The following is a 24782-nucleotide window of genomic DNA, read 5'->3' on the forward strand; positions in this document are numbered from 1 at the left end:
CAGCCTTGAAATATCTCCTGTGTATGGTTTGGTTTTTCATTGAACTGTAATGTGGTTATTTTTCATTTAATTTGAATGTCACAGGGACTTAGGTAAGATCTGAACTGTGCATGTGCTTCAGTTATGGACATTTAGGATTTTACTGCATGTGTTTTGTTTGTGTGATATCGTCTGCATGAAGGGTTAGGTGTGTGGTTTCATCTTATAATGCAATAGACAAATGTATCTTAAGTAAATACATTTGAAAATGTGCCTTCGAGGTCAGAAAACATTGAAATACGTTGACATCGGATGCCAGTGCTGTTATTAATGTTGTTCTTACTCTGGATTCTATTTAAATGTGTGATATTGACTTTATGTTTGCTAACACTTGCAGATGCTAAAGACTGTAAACTGCTGAGTAACTGCGCTGTGTGTGCTATAAATTCCTGATTTGCTTCTAACAACAAATGTGAACTTATGCATCACCTGACTGCTGCTGTGACTCCAGAGGAGTTGCTAATGCGTTTTGCATCAGATTAATCTTTAATGACAACATGACTGAGGTCGGGCATATTTGTTTTCACTGGCTGAGCTCAACTCAAGCTTCGGAACAATGTTCCTTCCACTTCGATGTCTTCCTCCTCCTCCTCTCCGTCAGGAAATAGACTTTCCTTGTCTCATGAGACTCGCCCATTTCCTGCTAATTCCTTTAGCTTCCATCCTCCCAGTATGGCGTCAGTATGACCCCTATTCATAACAGATGGTCCGCCATTGTAACTAAGTGACTTCACCCACTCTGATGCAAACAGAGGACATGGGGAATATCTGTGAAGTCTGTGAACCTCCTGGAAAGATGGTGCCGTCTCTGGGGCTGAATGTTAGGGTGCAGCCTCGTGAGGGATGGTGACACATTCTGTGCTGGACTAACAAGCTCCTGTTTCTAGTGACGTTCTGTGTTTAACAGGATTTAGATTCGTCCTCATTAACATCGCAGCCCTTTTTGGCTCTGAGGGATCCGAGCAGCAGTTTGTTGTTCACAGGATGTTGTGAGAGCTTAGATTTAGTTTTTTACCAGGAAGTAAATTATCCAGGAGATTCCTGTCGTATGTGGATAATCATTTTAATGGAGTGAATCAATAACCATTACCATCCGTCTTTTATCTCCTCTCAGCACTTAGGCTTCATCCACACTACTTAGTTCAAAACGTATTACTGTTACCATGGTTACGCCTGCCATCCACACTACTGCAGAGTTTTCAAGTTTGGAAGAAGAATTGTAGCTTAGAACTATTCTTAGTTAATGTACTATGAATTATTATATTAACAATAACTACATATTTTACCTAGTGTGATGATATCATTCTTCTAATCCCTTTTGGTTTTGTATATAAATGTGTGTTGTCTGTAGAGGCAGGTCCCTGTTCTGCTGATTAACAGCGTGACACGCCTCACTGATCATCAGCAGCCTCAGTGTGTTGTCCAACTGGACGTTGTGCTGCTCGTGGCCTCCAGTAACTAACAGACCCTCAGGGACACATGTGGAAACAAAGGTTTCAATTATTCCAGTTTCTTTCAGCCCACAGATCTTGGTTACCATGTCAACTCAGACAGCACCAGTGTCTCTTTATAAAGAACTGACATATTTTAGCTTCAGTTTCCTAACAGCTGCTATTTCCTGCATCATTTCCTAACAGAAAGATTTCAGCAGCGGCAGTGATGTTGCATTTTCTCTCTCTGTGCCTGTAAAGGTGGATCATTGAACTTAGGAAGGAGTTAGAGTTCTATGAGCATCCATCCGTGTAATGTACCCTGTCAGAACTGCTGGCTGGTATCAGAGCGTGTGGGCGTTAGTGAGAGCGAGAGCAGGAACCCTGTCGAGGCAGCTGTGAGCGGCAGAGAGGGAAAGCTGTTATCTGCTGGTACAAGAAGGAGGAAGTGTTATCAGCAGTTACCGTGCCGTGTGAGTGGGGTGGTTATTTCAGGCTGAAATACATTTTGATGGAACGTTGTTTGAATAGAGACGGTGTCCAGCTGTTAGCAGCCAGGATCTTACACTAATGTCAATGCAGAGCTGATCATTAATTCTGTTCTAGTGTTTATGTCACTTTTAACACGTCACCTCATGAAACCTCACATGACTGTGAACATTTACTGAGTTACTGCGGTTTTTAATTTCACATCAGGTGACTTGGATTGTGCAACGTGAAAGTAAATCAGCTGTTACTTGTGTTTATGTCACTTTGTGTGCAAAGGTTCTGAATTTAAATCGTCTCCCAAAGTGTCTGTGACGAGCACTGACACAACAGACTCCTTTCATTCAGCTCGCTGAAGCTAATCTGTTCCAGCTGATGGGACCAGCCAGCACATTGGTTATTTTAAATGACGACAGTGACGCTGTGCACACACACAGACACACACACACACACACACACACACATCATGGTGCACATCGTCAAGAAGCATGACGTGACTCTAAAACACTTCTGAGCCCGTTCCTAGTTTCATAGTTTACTAAAGAACGATCACTCCTGAGATCAAATCTCACAAAGTGTGTGTGTGTGTGTGTGTGTCTGTGATGTGTGTCAGTTAACTTTGCGTGTGTTTCGCTGACATCACTGCAGAATCAGGTCAGTTAAATCCCTGAGATGATTTAAGCTCTGGGAACAGGGCCCGTGTTTTCAGATGGGGGGGGGAGGGGTGCTGGCAGGCGTTTTCCAGGCAACGTAGTGAGTCGATGGTCCTAATCTTCTTACAGTATACACAGTGAGAGCAGTGACACTGTGTTGTGTGTTTGTATATGTGTGTGTCTGTAAAGGTAATGACACCTCATCTGTACCCTGGATAAAAGCTTCACTCCACTAATCCTCCCATTGAGCAGGAGACGCTTTCACATCCAGCCATCGCTTATTGTCTCCCTGTCTGCAGCATCAACAAAAAGCCTCTATACACACACACACATACACACACACACACACACACACACACACACACACACACACACACACACACGGCCGTCAGTTATTGTGCTTCTGGTCTCGTTGACCTTGGTTTGTTTTCGACGGATCAATATCTGCGTCTCTTCCTCTTTGTCGTTTGATGGGCGGAGTCTGATACATAAACATAGAAAAGATTCAGATTTATTCTGTTGTTCAATGCTTTTAAATTCCTCTTCCTCCCAAAACTATATATATATATATGTGTGTGTATGTAGAGAGAGAGGATTAATATTTTACAGTTTAAACTAATTTTATTGTAAATGACTATAAATAATAAGAAAACATAACAAATAAAGTAAAACAAACATATAGAGCTTTAATTAAGAACATTACCTTTTTAAAAACATAAACCTAGATATCATATATCACATCTTTTCTACATTATCTGTGTGGCTCCAGTTATTCATCGTTTGTTGTTAAAACCATCACATGGTAATTAGTTCTGTTCTGATAACCTGTATCTCTCTGCCCTGTTGGTCTCGTTGTCTGACTGGTAGAAGCAGTGAGTTAGTGGTGGTTCACCAGTGTTCCCAGCAGACGGTTCCCTCAGCGTGAGGCGACACTGGGTCCAGAGACTGAGCGACACACAGGCTGACTGCAGCAGTCTCATTGTGTTGGGAAGCCTGGTTACTGTTAGCATGCGTGTGGAATGTCCGTCCCCACCCCCGTTTGGCATTTTCCTCTTTCAGCTGCTGGCCCCTTTGGTGCACAGTGTGGGACAGGACGGGATCGGGGGGGGGGTGTGAGGGGGACAGGACGGGATCGGGGGGGTGTGAGGGGGACGGGATCGGGGGGGTGAGGGGGACAAACGGGCTGACTGGTTCTATCCTGCTTCATAGTTTAAAGACAAGTTTGTGTCAAGACTTAAGTTACATAATCTCTCCTGAACTTCTAAATTAAATTATTAATGAGAAACAGACAATTCAAACCATTTGTGTTTGTAACAGAGAAGAAAATCTATTCATTTAATTGATTTAAGTTGTTCGCTTGTGATGATGTCATTACATTTAATAACGTGCAGTGAAAAACGTGTTGATAACACAAGGGGGCGCCAGAGAGAGGAGCAGAGAAAATGTTCATATCTCAAAAACTAAAAAATGTTCATAGTTGAAATAGTTAGTTCATGTTTTTAAATTGAGAAATATTGTGAATCAGTAAGTTCAATGTTTTAATTTAGAAATGTTTGATGAAAGAAATCAATTTCAGCATATTTATCATGGTTTATTGTATTACACAAAGTTTTACAGGTTTTAGAGAAATTTAGCATTTGAAGATTCTCCAGGAAAAGACATCACAGGAAAAATCAACGTAGACACTGGTGAACATTGTATGTTTCAGAGCTCAAAGAGTTAAGCTCCTATGATGTGAAACTGTTTATTTGATCCGTGTTCAGATCTTACTAATACATTTAATGTTGTGTTTTCAGAAGATGGACACTGCAGGGGTCAAGGTGCTGGAGACAGCCGAGGACATCCAGGAGCGCCGGCAGCAGGTGCTCGACCGCTACCGTCGCTTCAAGGATTTGTCGATTACGCGGCGGGCGAAACTGGAGGACTCGTACAGCTTCCAGTTTTTCCGCCGTGACGCAGACGAGTTGGAGAAGTGGATCCAGGAGAAGCTGCAGATCGCCTCCGATGAGAACTACAAGGACCCGTCCAACCTGCAGGTCTGTGCGCCTGGTTTTTAATGACTCCCTGTGGTAGCGTTGGTCATTCTGTTTACTCAAAGACCAACTGGACTGTTTTATTCATGTCGTACGTCTTCTTCTACAGGGTAAGCTGCAGAAACATCAGGCGTTCGAAGCTGAAGTTCAGGCCAACTCCAGTGCCATCATCAAACTGGACGACACTGGAAACCGGATGATCACAGAGGGACACTTCGCCTCTGAGATCATTCGAGTAAGAGTGATGAAGATGTTGTCAGTTTAATGAATGGTATCAGTGTACAGTAACATTCTGTGTATCCATGGTGCCCGATCTCAGGTGCATAGAGAGCTGTGCATTCTGTCCACTGTTAACTCTGCATCTGGTTCAGTCCTACACGCCTTACCGGACACAACAGAAACCCATAGTTTCAAGTTTCAATATGGCTGAGTATATTCTAGTAGGTGTTGATCTGCGGTGACTCTGTGTGACTCTGTGTGCTGTGGAAATTCTTCCAGATCATCTCTTCTGTCCTAGTTTTATACATTTATAAACCCTTCAAACACTTTCTAATTAAATACAGAGGAAAACTTTTGCTGAAAGATTTTGGTGAAACCTTTTTTTACAAATTACCATAATTTCCAAAACCTTCCTTCTCTATTTCTACTAACTTAAAAACCTCCTGGGGCCTCTGCTGTGTGCTGTAGACTCGTCTGGAGGAGCTGCATCGTCTGTGGGACCTGCTGCTGCAAAGGACCAAGGAGAAGGGCACGCGTCTGCTTCAGGCACAGAAACTGGTCCAGTACCTGCGTGAGTGTGAGGATGCCCTGGACTGGATCAGCGATAAGGTCAGATTCAACAGTAACTAGTTCAGAAAACTAAACAATTCATTATTAACAAGCTATTTTTGTAGCTTCTAGGGACACACAACCATAGAAGTTTGTGTAAAAGCACTTTGATGACATCCTGAATGTTTTCCTCCACCTGAAGGAGACCATGGCCACCTCTGAGGAGCTGGGCCAGGACCTGGAGCACGTGGAGCTCCTGCAGAAGAAGTTTGAGGAGTTCCAGACCGACCTGGCGGCTCACGAGGAGCGTGTGAACGAGGTGAACCAGCTGGCAGCAAAGCTGATCCAGGAGAGTCACCCCGAGGCCGAGCTCATCGTGCGTAAGCAGGACGAGGTGAACGCGGCCTGGCAGCGCCTGAAGGGTCTGGCCCAGCAGAGGCAGGGGAAGCTGTTCGGAGCTGCTGAGGTGCAGCGCTTCAACAGGTAAACATCAGAGAAACGCATGCACAGCTTTGACACTGTGTCTGTGTGATGATGCTCATAGACTGTTGTTTCATCCTGACAACAGGGATGTGGATGAGACCATCAGCTGGATCAAGGAGAAGGAGCAGCTGATGGCCTCTGATGATTTTGGTCGTGACCTGGCCAGTGTGCAGGCGCTGCTGCGTAAACACGAGGGTCTGGAGAGAGACCTGGCTGCTCTGGAGGATAAAGTACGCCATGGGCTGCTCTACAGAAAGTCAACACAAACACAGCAGCCACAAATTAACAAACATAATGTTCTAATCTCTTTCACTGCTCGTTCAACCAGGTCAACACTCTGGGCGGTGATGCAGAGCACCTGCAGCAGACACATCCACAGAACGCCTCCCAGATCCACCTGAAGAAGGACGAACTCGTCAACAACTGGGAACAGATTCGCACTCTGGCTGCCGAGCGCCGTGCCCGCCTCAACGACTCATACATGTAATGGTTGATGCGGCTGTCGCAGAATGCTTAGAAACATGAACGCTACACGTCCACAGGCAGATATTAGCTTAGTGATGGTGTCCTGTGGGTTTGAGCGTCACAGACACCTGCTCACTCCTGCCCTCTTGTCTTTCAGGCTGCAGCGTTTCACGGCTGACTTCAGGGATCTGACCAGCTGGGTGACGGAGATGAAGGCCCTGATCAATGCTGACGAACTGGCCAATGACGTGGCTGGAGCAGAGGCTCTGCTGGACCGCCACCAGGAGCATAAGGTAAAGTGTTGCATCAAAAAGTAAATTTCACACGTAATTACGAAGCGACATCCGTTTCAAGTGTTGTTCTCTCTTGTTGTTCAGGGAGAGATTGATGCTCACGAGGACAGTTTCAGAGCCACTGATGAAGCGGGTAGGGCTTTACTGAACACGGGACACTACGCTTCTGAGGAGGTCAAGGAAAAGGTACATTGAGATCTTTCTTTCTTTGGTGTGGTGTTATTGCCCCGTGTGTCCAGAGGCTCAGTAGCTTGTTTCAAACTGCTCGTTGTGTTGTTTTGTGTGTAGCTGGGCGTCCTCACTGAGGAGAAGGAGTCTCTGCTGGAGTTGTGGGAGGTTCGCAGGCAGCAGTACGAGCAGTGCATGGACCTGCAGCTCTTCTACAGGGACACTGAGCAAGTTGACAACTGGATGAGTAAACAAGAGGTAACCTCATTCAAATTCAATGCATCATGAGAACAAGTGTTAAAACCATGAACAGATATTGTTTTCAAAGTTTTAAACTCTGATATGATTTTATTTCCTGTTTCTATCTGCGTTCAGAAAACATTCAAACATTCCTTCAGGAAAGAATAAGTCTGGTGCATAAATGTGTTTTATAGATTTGAACGTAGTATTTTCATTGTGCAGGCGTTCCTCCTGAACGAAGACCTGGGTGACTCTCTGGACAGTGTCGAGGCTCTGCTGAAGAAACATGAGGACTTTGAGAAGTCTCTGAGTGCCCAGGAGGAGAAGATCACTGTACGTTACATTAACTTTGTCCACTTCATATCATTCTTACTTCATTCTCTACACTTGTGCTGTTATGAAATAGAATTCACTCTCAACCTCTGTGTGTATTTGTCTCCAGGCCCTGGATGAGTTTGCTACCAAACTGATCCAGAACAATCACTATGCCAAAGAAGACGTGGCCACCCGTAGAGATGCTGTAAGTACAACGTTCAGCTTTCCTAACTTCATTTCAATTCAATGATGAATCATAAGCAGCTTTTAGTAATTTCTCTCGATGTGAACACAAAAAACAACACGTCTTCTCTCACTCTCCACATCTTCAGCTGCTCAGCCGTCGTAACGCCCTGCATGAGCGTGCTCAGTCTCGCCGAGCCGCCCTGGAGGACTCTTTCCACCTGCAGCAGTTCTTCAGGGACTCTGACGAGCTCAAGAGCTGGATCAACGAGAAGATGAAGACTGCCACTGATGAGGCTTACAAGGTGAGTTATCAGAGAGTTGGATATTGCGGTGTGTGTATTGAAATCAGTGGTACGCTCCAACCTTTATGCCTCTGCTCTCTGGACAACAGGACCCCTCCAACCTGCAGGGCAAGGTGCAGAAACACCAGGCTTTTGAAGCTGAGCTGTCGGCCAACCAAAGCCGCATCGATGCTCTGCAGAAGAGTGGCCAGGAGCTGCTGGACGGGAAACATTACGCCTCCACTGAGGTGGATGGACGCATGGAGGAGGTCAGCTCCCAGTGGAAGAAACTGCTGGAAGCCACTGAACTCAAAGGTACGAGGAAAACATTGTGTTTGATGCAAAGACTCAGGTGTGAATTATTTAGTCCAATAATCCTGCATTTAACATTATTATTTAAAAGAGACTAAGAATGGTTAATTCCTCACAAAGAAAGCTGCAGAAGACTGAGCTGTTTTTATGTGAATTTGTTGTTTCTTAGGCATCAAGCTCCGTGAGGCCAACCAGCAGCAGCAGTTCAACAGGAACGTGGAGGACATTGAGCTGTGGTTGTACGAGGTCGAAGGTCACCTGGCTTCAGACGACTACGGCAAAGACCTGACGAGTGTCCAGAACCTGCAGAAGAAACACGCTCTGCTGGAGGCGGACGTGGCCGCTCACCAGGTGCGATGCTGTTCACTCAGGAAGGATATGTTTGATAACTGTTTTTATCTATGGAGCCATGTAAATGTTTCTATAAATGATTCTGTGAATGTCTTTCTTAGGATCGTATCGACGGCATAACGATTCAGGCTCGCCAGTTCCAAGAGGCGGGACATTTTGATGCCGACAACATCCGCAAGAAACAGGAAGCGTTGGTTGTTCGTTATGAAGCTCTGCGTGAGCCCATGGCCGCACGCAAGCAGAAACTGTCCGACTCACTCAGGCTGCAGCAGCTGTTTAGAGACATGGAGGATGAAGAGACTTGGATCCGTGAGAAAGAGCCGATCGCTGCCTCCACTAACCGAGGTAACGTCATCACCATCCAGAGAATCCACAGAATTACAGTGAAGTCAATATATAGTCTCCTGCAGATGTTTGGTGACATAAATAAGAAGTGAAGTTGATGCTGTATCCTCATATTTCAGATGATTGATAAAGTTCTGTGTTTTCCACAGGCAAAGACCTGATCGGTGTCCAGAACCTGCTGAAGAAGCACCAGGCCCTGCAGGCGGAGATCAGCGGTCATGAGCCTCGCATCAAGGCTGTCACCCAGAAAGGAGAGGCCATGGTCGAGGAAGGTATTCATTTCAATTCAAAGCCTTGCTCGGTATCTTCTTTGACATTGTGAACATTTTTTTTAAGAAATGTTGTCCCCTAACCCGAACCCTGTCGTTCCCAGGACACTTTGCTGTCGAGGAAGTGAAAGTGAAGCTGGCTGATCTTCATGGACGCTGGGACACGCTGAAGGCTAAAGCGTCCCAGAGGAGACAGGACCTGGAGGACTCTCTGCAGGCTCAGCAATACTTTGCAGATGCCAATGAGGCCGAGTCTTGGATGAGGGAGAAGGAGCCGATCGTGGGGAGCCCAGACTATGGAAAAGATGAGGACTCTGCTGAGGTATGTGAAGGGAGGAGATGTGGTTTTCTCTCCTGAATCCTGATCTAACAGAAAGTTTCTGACCTTCTCTGCTGTTTCCAGTTTCTGCTCCATTTATTTCATATTTCTATCCCAGTCGTGCTAAATAGTTTGTTTTCCACAGGCTCTGCTGAAGAAGCACGAGGCTCTGATGTCGGACCTGAGCGCCTACGGCAGCAGCATCCACAGTCTGAAGGAACAGGCTACGTCCTGCAGGGTGAGACCCTGTCCTCCTGCACACCCCCCCCCAACTCAGGGAGGAGTTGCTGCTGCTCAACAAAGCTTCATCCACACAGATTCGTTTTCATTTTAGGGTTAGGGTCCACACAAGCTTCCACCACCGTCTCAGTAATGATCTCCATCCTGAAAACGGGTCACATACACTGGTCATGTGCTGCTAACAGGAAGTAAATTGTCTTATTTGCATTTTAATTGCTTGGTTACAGAAAAAACTACAAACAGTGATGGAGAAAAGTAAGAGCAGGGATTTATTTAGAGTCTGCAACAATGCAGCTCTGTTTTAGATGCTTGAAAACTAAAGCATAGTCTGACAAATCAGTGACACCGATTATTGGTCTGTTTTTAATAAACAGCAACAAGTGGCGCCGACTGATGACGAGACCGGGAAGGAGCTGGTCCTCGCTCTGTATGACTACCAGGAGAAGAGCCCCCGCGAAGTGACCATGAAGAAAGGAGACATCCTGACGCTGCTCAACAGCACCAACAAGGTCAGTCCGACTGCTGCATGAAACCAATAGTTCCTCAGAGATGATGCATGTTGAGAGACACCGGGAGAAAGTAGCTCGTCCAGTGCAGCAGCTTCTGGACAACATGGCCCAGTGGAGTGAGCTGGTTCAGGCTTCTCAGGCAACACATGGGACAGGTCATGGGACTTGTTGATGAACAGCTGAACATGTCTCCTCTGTGTCAGCTGTTACATATCCCCCTCTCCTCATTGCTGCAGGACTGGTGGAAGGTGGAGGTGAACGATCGTCAGGGTTTCGTTCCTGCTGCGTACGTGAAGAAGCTTGACCCCACCCAGTCGTCCTCCAGGGAAAACCTGCTGGATGACCACGGCAGCATCGCACTGCGACAGGACCAGATAGACAACCAGTAAGAAACCCACATCACAACCAGCACAATGCTGCTCACTAACTCTTCTCTCACTGGTTTCTCAGTCCTTTTAACCTCTTTACCTTCATTAGATCATGTCTTCTGCTCAGTTTTTGCACTAACGCCCGTTCCCCTGGGCTCTTTCTGTCTCTCCTCTGCTGTCCTCTCGCTCTGTTTGATAACTTAACCTGGCCTCGCTGTGTGTTCACCCTTGACACTGAGCAGGCTTGTCACCAAGGAGGCCTGCAGCGTGTCTGTGCGCATGAAGCAGGTGGAAGAGCTGTGAGTAGGAATCAGCGTCCCTCTGCGTGTTCTTGTGATCATGATACCACTGACTGTCATCAGCAGTCTGACCCCCCCCCCACCCTGAACACCCTCATGTCGTGACACTGTGTGTACGTCGCCCTCATCTTCTATCAGCACATTGATAGAAGTTCCTCTGATGCCAACCTCTCAAACCCGCCTCATCCCAGACTCGTCATGGATGTTCATATCTCAGTTTCCTTTCTGTTCTCAATCAAAACCCATAAGCAGTTATGTTCTGCACATATTGAGCTTTGATTCATTTTTGTATTAGTTACATTAACCCATTAAGACCTAAGGTGCCGGAAGAAAGTTGAAGTTCTCAGCCTCTGAGGCAGATAGAGAAAAACATTTTATAGCTTAAACATTTGGCTTTAAATGTGAATCATCGTCTTTTCCCTAAAGTTCATCGTCTGGGTCTGAATCTTCTTCATTATTATTTTCATTGTTTTCATCGATGAAACTCTAAATATCGCCCCCCCTCACTTAAAACGCTCTCCTTTCCCATGAAAGCATTTCATCAGTGACATGTCTTACAAAACACGCACACTTCATACAAAACATACAAAACACGCACACTTCATACAAAACACACACACTTCATACAAAACATACAAAACACGCACACTTCATACAAAACACGCACACTTCATACAAAACACGCACACTTCATACAAAACACGCACACTTCATACAAAACATACAAAACACGCACACTTCATACAAAACACGCACACTTCATACAAAACACACACACTTCTCATCCGGCACTGGGAGACTCACACAAACACATGTCTTAAAGGTGTATACACGTGTATGTTGCATCCGGTCTTAATGGGTTAAATCCAGGACACAAGGTCCCAGGTCCTCTTCTTTTTATCTACATCACTGATCACACTGGGACTTTAAAAACCTTCCTGATTGAATTCTCTTTGATTTAAAGGTACGGCACTCTGCTGGAGCTGGGAGAGAAACGTAAAGACATGTTGGAGAAGAGCTGCAAGAAGTTCATGTTGTTCCGCGAGGCCAACGAGCTCCAGCAGTGGATCAACGAGAAGGAGAGCGCCCTCACCAACGAAGAGGTCGGCTCGGACCTGGAGCAGGTCGAGGTCCTGCAGAAGAAGTTTGACGACTTCCAGAAGGTAACGCCCACACGCCTGTTTTTAAACATTCCTCCTGTTCCGAGTCAAAGTCATTACATCACAACTCTGCTTCTTCCATAGTCAGAAATGTGTTTGGTACACAAGTCTATTTCTGCTTGTTTCCGCCTAATCACTCTCTTGTATTGTTTTACAATCATTTGTTCTAAATCCCGTCTCAGACAAAGCGTGTGACGTTCTTGTGTTTGCAGGACCTGAAGGCCAACGAGTCTCGTCTGAGGGACATCAACAAAGTTGCGTCTGAGCTGGAGTCTGAAGGCCTCATGGCGGAGGAGGCGCCCATGGTTCAGGCTCAGGTGAGCTCTCCGTGCCTGGATCCCCTGTATGAGCCGTCCTCCATGTTTGACTTGTTGATTAATGGAGATCCTTTTTTCTCATTTGCAGCAACAGGAGATGCTCAGTTCTGCTCATGGCAAGGTGGGAATCCTTTCTGCAGCTTTCATGCACGTTGCCTGATATTTAAGAACCAGCAGTGAAATGTATCCTGACTCACATCGTGTGTTGTTTCTTCAACAGGACGAAGCTGATTCTAAGACTGCGTCTCCCTGGAAGGTAAAATACACTGTTTAAAATACATTAAATCATCCATCGGTTTGATTTCATCTTAGACGAAATGCATTGACTGCACAGATTTGAGATTTGATACAATAACTGTGCAATAATAAATGCATGTTTGATATCGAAGCATCACTTTTACTGCAGTCGTGTCCAACCAGACATCTTCTCTGCATGAGGCTTGATGTTACATGTCCTCGTTGAATGTGATTGAACATTGACGAGACAACAAAGAAGCCTGTGAACTGCTGAGGCTTTGAATCATTGAGAGAAATGTCTCCAGATGTCTCAATCGTTCACTGGTTTGACTCATGGGTTCAGCTGTAGCCGTGGTGGCTGTGTTTACTGTTTCCTGTCACATCTCTGGAGAAGATGAAACCTGGGAGTTTCACAACTCTCCTGACTGGTGTGGTGTTTTTCTGTTTTTGTCCTCCTCCTCTCCGATCTCCTCCTTCTGCCATGTTTGACTGTAGAATATACGATTGGCTGTTCAAACAACGGCTAACTTTAATACTATCAAGGTAAGAGTAACTAGTCCATCCCGACCTGGCTGTGAAGCCCCCCCCCTCCCCCTGTTTCTGTGTCCGGCATCGTGATGAGACAACTAACGCCGTCGTTGCCCTGGTTTCTTTTGGGTGTCACATGATCTCCCTCTTCCTGTCCTTGTCTCCAGTTATCAGTGTTCAGTTTAGACTCCGTGTTCGTCCCTCTTACAGTCTAATATAGTTTGAATGAACGACATAAAGCCTGCGTTATGTCTTCAGCATCTCTTTGGAGATGTGGACGTTTTGCTCGTATTTTCTTTGTGTAATGTTCAGGGCTGGATTCAAAGAAAAAGATCTTCCGATTAATCACGATTTTTATTTGAATGATCCGATATCGATCTTTAAAATCCCAACGTTGATCTTTGAATTTTCCGTAGACGTGAAGCTTAACACCTCCACTCAGAAGGTGGAGGTTTTATTGTAACAATTCTAAGAAGCTTAAGATTAGTATTTATCTGATAAAACCGGATCCTCGAGAATTGAAATAAATTAAATGAATCGATATTGGATTTTGAGAATAGAAATCAAATCTAATCGGGAGATCTGTGTCGATTTCCAGCCCTCGTATGGTTTTTATCAAACTCCTGGTCCTGTGCACCTTCCCTTCATCTGCCTGTTTGTGCATCACTGTCTGTGACCATCAAACGCACATCAAGCACAAACTCTGCACATGAGCACATGAGCACACACTGTATCTGCAGCTTTGTGTTAAATTCAATGTTTAATCTGACATTTCTCACCTCACTTTAAAATGTGATCACTTCATTTATTTGACAAAGAAGTTTAATGCTGATGTTTGAGTACATCTGAAATCTTCGCCTTACTTCAAATGGACATATTATGCTCTTTTATTTTCAGTCATATATAATGTCACAACGTCAGATGTCCATAATTAACATGTTTAAAGTAATTATGATATAAATGTGAGAGAAAAGCTCCTAAAACACTCGATTGGACATTTGATGTTTAAATAGACGACAGATATTATTTTAATGTTTTCCACCTCAGTCGCCATTTTAGCTTTTTATATACAGATTATAATTGAAAAAGTTACTCCACCATATATTTAAATTTTATATACTACTACTGTTTATTAAATTTAGTGCTGTACAGTCACATTAACAAACAAAGAGCGTAACAGGTCCTCGTTAATCATTCAGATGAGCACATGATCATTTCACGAGCAGAACTCGTCAGAAGAGCTGAGCGAGCGTTCGGTGCTGGTTCTGATGTGAACTCTTTTCTGTCCAGGAGCTGAATAATCGCTGGCGCTCTCTGCAGCAGTTGGCTGAGGAGAGGAGCAACATGCTGGGCAGTGCACACGAGGTGCAGCGATTCCACAGGTGTGAACCAAACACGACGAGAAAACACGGGGACGATCTGTGACGTCAGCAACAGGTTCTTAACCATGTCGTGTTCGTGCCTCCACAGAGATGCTGACGAAACTAAAGAGTGGATTGAGGAGAAGAACCAAGCTCTCAACACTGACAACTACGGCCACGACCTGGCCAGTGTTCAGGCTCTGCAGCGCAAACACGAAGGCTTCGAGAGAGACCTGGCCGCCCTCGGGGACAAGGTCAGTGGCTCTTCAGGATCTCAGCAGGATGTAAGAGTTTGTTTCCTCTGAGACTTTGACTCATTTTAACCCTCGTCTGCACCGCTCAGGTGAACTCTCTGGGCGAGACGGCAGAGCGTCTGATCCAGTCCCACCCAGAGGCCGTGGATGACATCCAGGAGAAGTGCACCGAGCTGAACACCGCCTGGAGCAGCCTGGTGGGTCGCGCTGACCAGCGCAAAGACAAACTGGGAAACTCCCATGACCTGCAGCGCTTCGTGTCGGACTTCAGGTGAGGAGCGAGCAGCCAGTAGATTCCACTGGGTTGAACTAGAATACAACTGGGTCTAAGAGATGTTTTAATGTGTCATCTGTCCACAGAGATCTGATGTCCTGGATCAATGGCATCCGAGGGCTCGTGTCCTCAGATGAGCTGGCAAAGGATGTGACTGGAGCCGAGGCTCTTCTGGAAAGACACCAGGTACAGAACTCCTCCTTCCAGATGTCTGCAGGTCACTAACCATCTTTTTATCCGATCTATTGCCGACTGGAGAAGAGCCGCGGTGTTCACATCCTCGTACCACGAGAAAGTTTGAGAAACACGTGATATTCCACAGCTTCATGTTGTCACTCTGTCATTAATTCTTTGTATTTCCTTCATTACGTTACCGGCCTGTTAGCTTGCTAAAGTGTTAGCCTCTGTAGCTTCTAGACACTGACGCTGATGTTAATGTTAGCGTTCATGTTGCAGTTGCTTAGCAACAGTGTTCTAACAACCACATCAACGCAGAGCTCACCATGTACACGACTTTTCCATCGTGACCACGAGCTCACAAGTTCTTTCCTCTTCTATCCAGGAACACCGCACGGAGATCGACGCTCGTGCTGGAACCTTCCAGGCCTTCGAGCAGTTCGGCCAGCAGCTGCTGGCGCGAGGCCACTACGCCAGTCCTGAGATCCAGCAGAAACTGGAGGCTTTAGACCATGAGCGTGCCGAACTGGAGAAGGCCTGGGTGCAGCGTCGCATGATGTTGGACCAATGCCTCGAGCTTCAGGTAAAGTTTTGCGCCACAAGATGACGGTGGTGACGTTACTGTGTCGTCGCTGACATCGGTCTTTGTCCCTCTTCAGCTCTTCAACAGAGACTGTGAACAGGCCGAGAACTGGATGGCAGCTCGTGAAGCGTTCCTCGCCAGCGACGACAAGGGCGACTCCTTGGACAGCGTTGAAGCGCTCATCAAGAAACATGAAGACTTTGACAAGGCCATCAATGTGCAGGTCGGTAACTGTTCCACCGCAGACTGAAGTCAAACTGATCCATCGTTGTGTTCTGTGCTTGATTACATTGTCCCATGTTGTACAGGAGGAGAAGATCGCCGCCCTGCAGTCCTTTGCTGATCAGCTGGTCGGAGCTGATCATTACGCCAAACCTGAGATCTCCAACCGCCGCGATGAAGTCCTGGACAGGTGAGGAGGATCTGTTTTCTAAGACGAGCTGTGACACGGTCTGATGCTGCGGCGTCAGAAGTAACCACAGACTGACCTCCTCCAGTGTCGCCATGTTTTATTTACAGAACGCTAAACCAGAGTTTCTGTACTGTGTGTGTAGTGGAATACTCCAGTAACGCACGTAGTACACAGCAAGTATGTGAACTACTACGGCTTAATATGGCGCCTTTGGAAAACCCACATGTGATACTCCTAGACACACAGACACGATGTTCTTCTACCTGTTGGATATTTAACCTGGTCTCGATGTTCGCCAGGTGGCTCCGGCTGAAGACCCAGATGATCGAGAAGCGTTCGAAGCTGGGTGAATCTCAGACTCTGCAGCAGTTCAGCCGAGATGTGGACGAGATAGAAGCTTGGATCAGCGAGAAGCTGCAGACTGCGACTGATGAATCCTACAAAGACCCAACGAACATCCAGGTACAGATCCGACTTCTACGTCACAGACGAATCTGTTCAGACGTGGTGTCGGTGTGAGTTAGTCAGAGAAACGACGTGTTTCTTAGTCAGAGAAAAGTTAAGAAGGAAAATAATCTCCCAGCTTCTTGGTCAGGTGATAACGTGTCAGTCATGTGACCTGAGCAACATTCAAACTGCTAATGTGTCTTGTTTTATTGACTTTACTCCTTAACTGTTGAATCCCTCCGTGTGTCCTGTCTGAAGTGAGACTGAACTTTTCTCCCACTGTCTTTATTTCTTCATAGCTGTCCAAGCTGCTGGTAAGTTTGTGTAGTGTGTCGCTGACTAACACCTGAGCAGGTTACTCCATGTGTCTGTCTGTGCTGTGTGTGTAGACACCACATAGAACATCCTGTCCATCCTCAGTCCGTCCCTCATCAGCACCGTCCAGCGCCGGCTTCTTTTCCACTTGGTTGTCAATTTTGATATTTTAATTCCTCTGTTAATTATATTTTATTCCAGGTTTGTCTTTATCATCAAATGTCATAGTTTTGAGTTTGGCTTCCATTTTTGTTTTCAGCTCTTGAGGAGAAGAGTCATCTTTAAATTTGCTTCACTTGTGATAAAGTTGATTAAATTCGATGAATGAAATTCCGACGTCTGAATGATTCCTGATGAAAAACAGACAAAACGAAGCTGGTCTCAAATTCTAACTTGAGAAAAGAAATGTGATCAGTTCTTGAAGTAAATGATGAAAGTTTGAGGCAGTAAACAGTGAAACGACCAGAAGACACAGACATGAAGCCACTTTGAAGAGACTCTTGCTCCTGTAGGTTTCTCAGCTCTGCTGCAGCGTCACTGCCATTCTTCACTTGTTCGTCCTGTTTGTTTAAATCCATGTCCGACACGTTGTCTGTTGTAGTTTCTTTCCTTTTTTTTATTTCACCGTCAAGCACATTTTACACAATTTCAACTTTTTGATTAAATTTGGTCAACCTGTTTAAAAAACCAGTAACTTCATCTCTTGTGCTGAATGTAAGTATGAAACCAGTGTGAGATGAAGACATCTGACCAAGGTTTGAGGACACCTCCATTTCTTCAGTTTTCTTTTTAAATTTCTGCAGTTGAAGTTCTTTTCTTCAGCTGGACGACGACGCTCTGACGCTTCATCCACGCCTTCATTTTAAAACTTAAACAGCCTCGTACGATAAACTGCTTAAATTTCTATAAAACTGTAAAACTGGGGGTGTTTTTAAAACACAAGTGTTTTTGTAAATGTTTCCAACTCGTGTTCTCACGCTGCGTCCATGTTCCCCCCCTCCTCCGTCAGAGTAAGCATCAGAAACATCAGGCGTTTGAGGCGGAGCTGCACGCCAACGCAGACAGGATCCGGGGCGTCATCGATACTGGAAACACCCTGATTCAGAGAGGAGCCTGCGCCGGCAGCGAGGACGCTGTGAAGGTAGGTTCACACTGTGAAGGTTATTAGTTAATGTCCATTACGTTTAGTTTTTTAGCAGAATGAGATTCACAGGTGGTAAATAAAGTGACTGGTCTGTTTCTTCAGGCACGACTCAGCGCTCTGGACGAGCAGTGGCAGTTCCTCGTCAACAAATCAGCAGAGAAGAGCCAGAAACTGAAAGAGGCCAACAAGCAGCAGAACTTCAACACCGGCATCAAGGACTTTGACTTCTGGCTCTCTGAGGTGAGCGGCACACAGCTGGAAACTCTGAGCTGAACTTCTCAGGACGTAGAGTGTGTGAGGCTGATGCGTGTCCTTGTCCCTCAGGTCGAAGCTCTTCTGGCATCTGAGGATTATGGTAAAGATCTGGCCTCAGTCAACAACCTGCTGAAGAAACACCAGCTGCTGGAGGCTGATATCTCTGCCCACGAGGTAATGAGCTCATTACTCTGCATGTGGGTCGGATCAACCTCAGGAGACACAACAGACCTTATTTCACAACTTTAGACTTGTCACTACTTAGAGAAACCCCACAGAGCCACTTATTAGTCCCAACGAAGTCCAACTCTGACTTCCTCTGCTCCCCCAGGATCGTCTGAAGGACCTGAACGGCCAGGCCGACAGCCTGATGGGCAGCAGCGCCTTCGACACCACGCAGGTGAAGGACAAGCGCGATGCCGTCAACGGCCGCTTCGCCAAGATCAAGAGCATGGCAGCCGGGCGCCGAGCGAAACTCAACGAGTCGCACCGCCTGCATCAGTTCTTCAGGGACCTGGATGATGAAGAGTCTTGGATCAAGTAAGAACGTTTCCCTTCAGTTCTCCAGAGGAACATCAGCACTGGTTGTTCCTCAGTGTATTTATGACCCATTTTAATCCTAAACGCACACAGAGAAAAGAAGTTGCTCGTGAGTTCGGAGGACTACGGACGTGATTTGACAGGTGTACAGAATCTGAGGAAGAAACACAAGAGACTGGAGGCCGAGCTGGGAGCGCACGAGCCGGCCATTCAGGTACAGACTGTTCATCTGTTTGTCTGTCCTCATTCAATGATCATGTGAAGTTGGATTATTCACTTTCTGGATTGTGTGTGTGTGTGTGTGTGTGTGTGTGTGTGTGTCTGTGTGTCTGTGTGTGTGTGTGTGAGAACAGTCGGTGCTGGACACTGGGAAGAAGTTGTCTGATGACAACACCATCGGTCAGGACGAGATCCAGCAGAGACTCGCCCAGTTTGTCGACCACTGGAAGGAGCTCAAAGACTTGTCTGGAGCGAGGTACTGTCGTCCTGCTGAGACGCGCGCACACACGCACACACACACACACACACACACACACACACACACACACACACACCCACCCACCCACCCACCTCTGCAGTAGCACCAACAGCTGTGTTATTGTGTGTGTCTGTGTGTTTTCCCAGGGGACAGAGACTGGAGGAGTCGCTGGAGTACCAGCAGTTTGTTGCGAATGTGGAAGAGGAAGAAGCTTGGATCAATGAGAAGTTGAATCTGGTCGGGAGCGAGGATTACGGAGACACACTGGCGGCTGTGCAGGTGCTTTTCAGTGGTGGAGAGAACGCTCTCAGTTCCATAACATGAAATCCGTGTGTGTTGAAACCTAATGAGTGTTTGTGTTGAACAGGGCCTGCTGAAGAAGCATGAAGCCTTTGAGACGGACTTCACCGTCCACAGGGACAGAGTCAACGACGTGTGTTCGAACGGAGAGGAGCTGATCAAGAAGGTACCGAATCATCCACTTCCTGATTTGTGTGACTACAGGAGCAGCAGCAGTGTGTTCATTTGTGTGTCTGTTTCCAACAGAACAACCATCACGTGGACAACATCAGTGCCAAGATGTCGGCTCTGAGAGGGAAAGTGTCCGAGCTGGAGAGGGCTGCAGCTCAGAGGAAGGCGAAGCTGGATGAGAACTCTGCCTTCCTGCAGTTCAACTGGAAGGCCGACGTGGTCGAGTCCTGGATCGGTACAAATATATACTAATGAGCTCGTTTCAGACATAACTCCGGAGAAGGTCCCTAACATAGACCAGTTAATTACCTCTGTTTAGAGCTCATACTGCAGCCGGCCACCAGGGGGCGATGATGAACAGTGTGACTCTGCTCAGACGAGTCAGAGGTTTGTGTTTTTACCTGAAGCTGTTTGTGTTTCAGGTGAGAAAGAAAACAGCTTGAAGACCGACGACTACGGCAGAGACCTGTCGTCTGTGCAGACTCTGCTCACCAAGCAGGTCCGTCCCTGCTCTCAAACCCTGTTCACCCTTTGTTCCTCGCTCTCCTCTGACCAAGTGTGTTTCTGGGCGTCTGTCTGCAGGAGACCTTCGACGCCGGCCTGCAGGCCTTCCAGCAGGAGGGCATCACCAACATCACAGCTCTGATGGACCAGCTGCTGGCCGCCAAGCACGTCCAATCAAAAGCCATCGAAGCTCGTCATGCCGCCTTGATGAAGCGCTGGAACCAGCTGCTGTCCAACTCAGCCTCTCGCAAGAAGAAGCTTCTCGAGGCTCAGGAACATTTCAGAAAGGTAGAGAGGACACGCCTGAGGATCCTGTTCTTTGAGTATCTGTAAAAAATCATATTTTTCTCATGAACATCTCTTGTCAAAGATAAAACGCAGCTGAAGTGAAGCATCTTAAAAAAACTTTCCTTAAAATTAGACTTGTGTGTTTTTTTCCTCCACAGGTTGAAGACTTGTTCCTCACATTTGCCAAGAAGGCGTCGGCCTTCAACAGCTGGTTTGAGAACGCAGAGGAGGATCTGACCGACCCGGTGCGGTGCAACTCTCTGGAGGAGATCCGGGCGCTGCGTGAGGCCCACGACGCTTTCCGCTCCTCGCTGAGCTCGGCTCAGGCCGACTTCAACCAGCTGGCCGAGCTGGACCAGCAGATCAAGAGCTACCAGGTGGTGTCCAACCCCTACACCTGGTTCACCATGGAGGCGCTGGAGGAGACGTGGAGGAACCTGCAGAAGATCATCAAGGTCTGAAAATATCTTAGAAACCAAACTCGGCTTTCTCCCCTGAGACGAGTTCCATGGGACGGTTTGGATTCATGTAAATGATAAATCCACTTTTCTCTGAGCGTAGGAGCGAGAGCTGGAGCTGCAGAAGGAGCAGAGGCGACAGGAGGAAAACGACAAGTTGCGTCAGGAGTTTGCTCAGCACGCCAACGCCTTCCACCAGTGGCTGCAGGAGACGAGGTACGGGGCGGGTTCCCCCAGTTCTTACCACGTCACACAGATGTCAGGTCGTCTCATACAGTTCCAAGTGAAGAGCTCGTTTCAGCCTGAAAAGGACAGTGTTCTGCTGACGTCTGTAAATGAAGACGTTGTTTGTGTTTCCACTGAAGTTGAGTCTGTGTTATACAGAAGCTCCAGAACATGTCAGGAACATGTGCAGACTTCAGCTCAGCTGCTGGTTGTTGTTGCCTCATGTTGATGATGTGTATTCTCTCTCTCCCCCCCCCTCCGGGCTGCTCTGCTCGTGTTCGCTGCTCAACAGGACGTATCTGCTGGACGGGTGAATACCACTTCTCCTTTCACATGTCTGAGTGTCTGAGTGTGTGTGGATGTTGTTAAATGATGGAACTTGGGAGCATTTTAAAACCACATGCTCCTCCTTCTCCTGTGTGATACCTGTTCTCCCCTCTGGTCCTCCCTCCCCCCCCCGCCCTCTCTCTGATAGCATAGCGTATCGACGGGTTATCTGTGTCTATCAGTACCAGGTTGCTGATGATCTTTCTGGAAGGTTCAAGCTCTGTTTTCTTTTGCTTTCCCTGATCCACGCTGTGTGCGACCTCGTGCACCCCCGTCTAAACAGTGTTGAGTTCAGTGTGTTCTAACACACACCTCCCAGTGACCTCACTGGTTCACCTGGTTTCTCCCTCAGCACTGAGGGCCTGTCCCAGTTCACCCCTTAGCGCCCCCACTTGGCCCCTGATGATGTAGCGAGTGTTGTCCCTTCTCCTCTGCCCCATGTGTCTCCGTTTGGAGGGGACACTACCTTCCTCTCTAGGGGCTGAGGACTTGTGACAGGCCCCAGATCACACGTGTCCTTTAACGCAGCTTTTAGACAGATTCAGTTTATTTCTCTGCACGTGTTCATGTTGTGTAACAGAAAACGTTCTGTTCATCACGTACTAATGATCCACTGGAGCAGCAGCTCTATCCTCACATGGTTACTCTAGATATTTGACATCGGTTTATTTCCAGTCGCAGTTAAAACACAACACGTCCACATGTGATGTAAATATATCACAACAACAAAGAAATACACGTTCAATCACTTCATCAGCGTTTCCCTGGCAACGATCTGCAGTATTTTGAGCTGAATCAGAGCTTTTATTCTGAAAAGTCCAGTCTGAAGATTGTTGCTTATCTAACAGACGACAAAAATTCACCACACATGAACATTAATAAAGCAAATCTTTTATTTTATGAAAAACATAGAATAATTGAACTGTGTAAAAGTGAAGGACCAGTGGATACATAAATACACATTTATTCAAAACCATGAAAAGTAGTGTTCACTTCACTGAGCTGAAGAAATAGGAACTTGACATTTATGAAACCAGGAAGGACGAAGGCAAAGTTTTCTAACTTCACTCTGACACCAAGTCACAATAAAGAGATTCAGTGTTTTGGCAGCCTGTGAGGAGGCGTCACTAAAGACACAGAATTCTTCTTTATTAAACTACGTCAACAATCATTGGAATAGAATCCGTCCTCTCCTGGCTCTGAACAGAATCTGTCCCGTGGTCGTACTTGGTGTCCGACCTCGTCGTAGAGGTGTGTCTTCCTAACAGTGTGTGTCAGAGTGAGTGCAGTCGTTTTCCAGATGTGCTGCTTCTTCTCTCACATCAGTTTGTGTTGCTGTCAGGTCGTGTATGGTGGAGGAGTCTGGAACCCTGGAGTCGCAGCTGGAGGCCACCAAGGTAAAAACCATTGATAAGGTAACGCTGCTGCCGGACGTCGGAGCTGAAGCAGGAAATGAGAGTTTTTCTTGATGTTCCTGCAGCGCAAACATCAGGAGATCCGGGCGATGCGCAGTCAGCTGAAGAAGATCGAAGATTTGGGTGCAGCGATGGAGGAAGCGCTGATCTTGGACAACAAGTACACGGAGCACAGCACAGTGGGTCTGGCTCAGCAGTGGGACCAACTGGACCAACTGGGAATGAGGATGCAACACAACCTGGAGCAGCAGATACAGGCCAGGTACACGCCAGCAACACGGCTGCTGATCGCCTGAGTCACACGTTTACATGGAGCTCACGTCCGTCCCTCTGTCTTTCAGAAACACCACCGGAGTGACGGAGGAGGCGCTGAAGGAGTTCAGCATGATGTTCAAGTACGTGGCGCTGACCTGCCGTCGTCCTGCCGTCTTTCTGTGTCGGGGTTTGAATCCTCATGTTCTCACGTCTCTTCACAGGCACTTCGACAAGGAGAAGTCCGGGCGTCTGAACCACCAGGAGTTCAAGTCCTGTCTGCGCTCGCTGGGCTACGACCTGCCCATGGTGGAAGAGGGAGAGCCTGATCCCGAGTTCGAGGCCATACTCGACACCGTGGACCCCAACAGGTCCGACGCCACTTCAGCAAATCACAAACGCACTCTACACAAAGTCTGAATGTTTGTGTTGTGTCGGGACAGTGTGGACAAGAGAAGACGTCTGGTTCAGTGTCTGCAGAGCGTCATCACACTCAGAACTTTAATGTTGTAGTTGTAATTCTTTACTTTTTCTCTTAATATCAACCTGATTTGCATTTATTTATAAGAAGTGTTTGATAACGACATTTTAGGAATCATTGATTATATACGTGTCAGCTAAAGTTAGCTTGTGACAGCTAACTAATAGCTAGCTAACTTCTTCACTCCCCAATATCAGCATCTGCCCCAAAAACAACAGATTGGACTTTTTGGATTTAATGAACTTGTAACGTGTAACAAACTACTGCTCCGACACTTTCCACACTAAAGTATCTGTTGTCTTACCGTGTGTGTGTGTGTGTGTGTGTGTGACTGTGTGTGTGTGCGACTGTGTGTGTGTGCAGGGACGGGAACGTGTCGTTGCAGGAGTACATGGCGTTCATGATCAGCCGTGAGACAGAGAACGTGAAGTCCAGCGAGGAGATCGAGAGCGCGTTCCGAGCTCTGAGCACCGAGAACAGACCCTACGTCACTAAAGAGGAGTTGTACCAGGTGAGTGGAGCACCTCCTCCTCTGGATCTGATTCAGTGTCAGTTCAGCTCTAACTTTCTCCTCCTCCTCCTCTTCTCCTTCTAGAACCTGAGCAAGGAGCAGGCCGACTACTGCCTCTCACACATGAAGCCCTACCTCGACAGCAAGGGCCGCGAGCTGCCGTCAGCTTTCGACTTTGTCGAGTTCACCCGCTCGCTCTTCGTCAACTGATCCCCCCCCCCCCCCCGCCAGTGACCAATCGGGACGCGTTTTCCCAAACACACACACACGCTTCAACACGAACACACAGCTGAAACTGCATGATTGTGGCACGAGGAATCCTCACTGATAACAACCGTCTGTATCTATTTATCTCGCTCTAACGTTGTGCTTCTCATGATAGCAAAGTGACTGTCTGCATTTGAATGTGATTGTTTTAGCTCTCAATGAATTTAAGAACCTAATAGTAAGAATAATATAACAACAACCTGACAACTGCAGTGTGCTTTAATAAACGCTACTGGTTACAACTGGAAA

General features: G+C 46.8%; 1 protein-coding gene across 7 annotated transcripts in view; it reads left to right on the forward strand.

Annotated features, from left to right (window-relative positions):
• Window positions 1-24782, forward strand: part of sptan1 (spectrin alpha, non-erythrocytic 1) — a 27378-nt gene extending 2596 nt beyond the window's left edge. Inside the window, exons 1-56 of one of the 7 annotated variants that reach the window (XM_034601476.1) lie at window positions 1-21; window positions 4405-4644; window positions 4751-4876; window positions 5329-5469; window positions 5612-5892; window positions 5978-6122; window positions 6221-6375; window positions 6515-6650; window positions 6735-6836; window positions 6939-7076; window positions 7281-7391; window positions 7501-7578; window positions 7706-7861; window positions 7951-8155; window positions 8322-8503; window positions 8605-8848; window positions 8998-9120; window positions 9222-9439; window positions 9582-9674; window positions 10051-10185; window positions 10422-10570; window positions 10796-10852; window positions 11817-12015; window positions 12225-12329; window positions 12418-12450; window positions 12550-12585; window positions 13062-13109; window positions 14385-14476; window positions 14565-14709; window positions 14799-14980; window positions 15070-15169; window positions 15546-15743; window positions 15820-15966; window positions 16052-16155; window positions 16455-16617; window positions 16902-16916; window positions 17927-18058; window positions 18164-18301; window positions 18386-18490; window positions 18648-18856; window positions 18950-19070; window positions 19210-19331; window positions 19481-19613; window positions 19702-19800; window positions 19881-20040; window positions 20228-20304; window positions 20388-20597; window positions 20756-21052; window positions 21159-21271; window positions 21573-21590; window positions 22950-23004; window positions 23088-23284; window positions 23364-23417; window positions 23499-23645; window positions 24119-24266; window positions 24351-24782. The exon at window positions 1-21 is cut by the window's left edge and continues 43 nt beyond it. In XM_034601476.1, coding sequence (XP_034457367.1) covers window positions 4408-4644; window positions 4751-4876; window positions 5329-5469; window positions 5612-5892; window positions 5978-6122; window positions 6221-6375; window positions 6515-6650; window positions 6735-6836; window positions 6939-7076; window positions 7281-7391; window positions 7501-7578; window positions 7706-7861; window positions 7951-8155; window positions 8322-8503; window positions 8605-8848; window positions 8998-9120; window positions 9222-9439; window positions 9582-9674; window positions 10051-10185; window positions 10422-10570; window positions 10796-10852; window positions 11817-12015; window positions 12225-12329; window positions 12418-12450; window positions 12550-12585; window positions 13062-13109; window positions 14385-14476; window positions 14565-14709; window positions 14799-14980; window positions 15070-15169; window positions 15546-15743; window positions 15820-15966; window positions 16052-16155; window positions 16455-16617; window positions 16902-16916; window positions 17927-18058; window positions 18164-18301; window positions 18386-18490; window positions 18648-18856; window positions 18950-19070; window positions 19210-19331; window positions 19481-19613; window positions 19702-19800; window positions 19881-20040; window positions 20228-20304; window positions 20388-20597; window positions 20756-21052; window positions 21159-21271; window positions 21573-21590; window positions 22950-23004; window positions 23088-23284; window positions 23364-23417; window positions 23499-23645; window positions 24119-24266; window positions 24351-24476 — 7440 coding nt within the window. In that variant the 5' untranslated portion in view covers window positions 1-21; window positions 4405-4407 and the 3' untranslated portion in view covers window positions 24477-24782. The remainder of the gene's footprint in view (window positions 22-4404; window positions 4645-4750; window positions 4877-5328; window positions 5470-5611; window positions 5893-5977; window positions 6123-6220; window positions 6376-6514; window positions 6651-6734; window positions 6837-6938; window positions 7077-7280; window positions 7392-7500; window positions 7579-7705; window positions 7862-7950; window positions 8156-8321; window positions 8504-8604; window positions 8849-8997; window positions 9121-9221; window positions 9440-9581; window positions 9675-10050; window positions 10186-10421; window positions 10571-10795; window positions 10853-11816; window positions 12016-12224; window positions 12330-12417; window positions 12451-12549; window positions 12586-13061; window positions 13110-14384; window positions 14477-14564; window positions 14710-14798; window positions 14981-15069; window positions 15170-15545; window positions 15744-15819; window positions 15967-16051; window positions 16156-16454; window positions 16618-16901; window positions 16917-17926; window positions 18059-18163; window positions 18302-18385; window positions 18491-18647; window positions 18857-18949; window positions 19071-19209; window positions 19332-19480; window positions 19614-19701; window positions 19801-19880; window positions 20041-20227; window positions 20305-20387; window positions 20598-20755; window positions 21053-21158; window positions 21272-21572; window positions 21591-22949; window positions 23005-23087; window positions 23285-23363; window positions 23418-23498; window positions 23646-24118; window positions 24267-24350) is intronic. The other 6 variants (XM_034601475.1, XM_034601477.1, XM_034601479.1 and 3 more) reach the window with 6 other exon arrangements.

This window comes from Hippoglossus hippoglossus, chromosome 12 (assembly GCF_009819705.1).
Source record: "Hippoglossus hippoglossus isolate fHipHip1 chromosome 12, fHipHip1.pri, whole genome shotgun sequence".
Classification (NCBI taxonomy): Eukaryota; Metazoa; Chordata; class Actinopteri; order Pleuronectiformes; family Pleuronectidae; genus Hippoglossus; species Hippoglossus hippoglossus.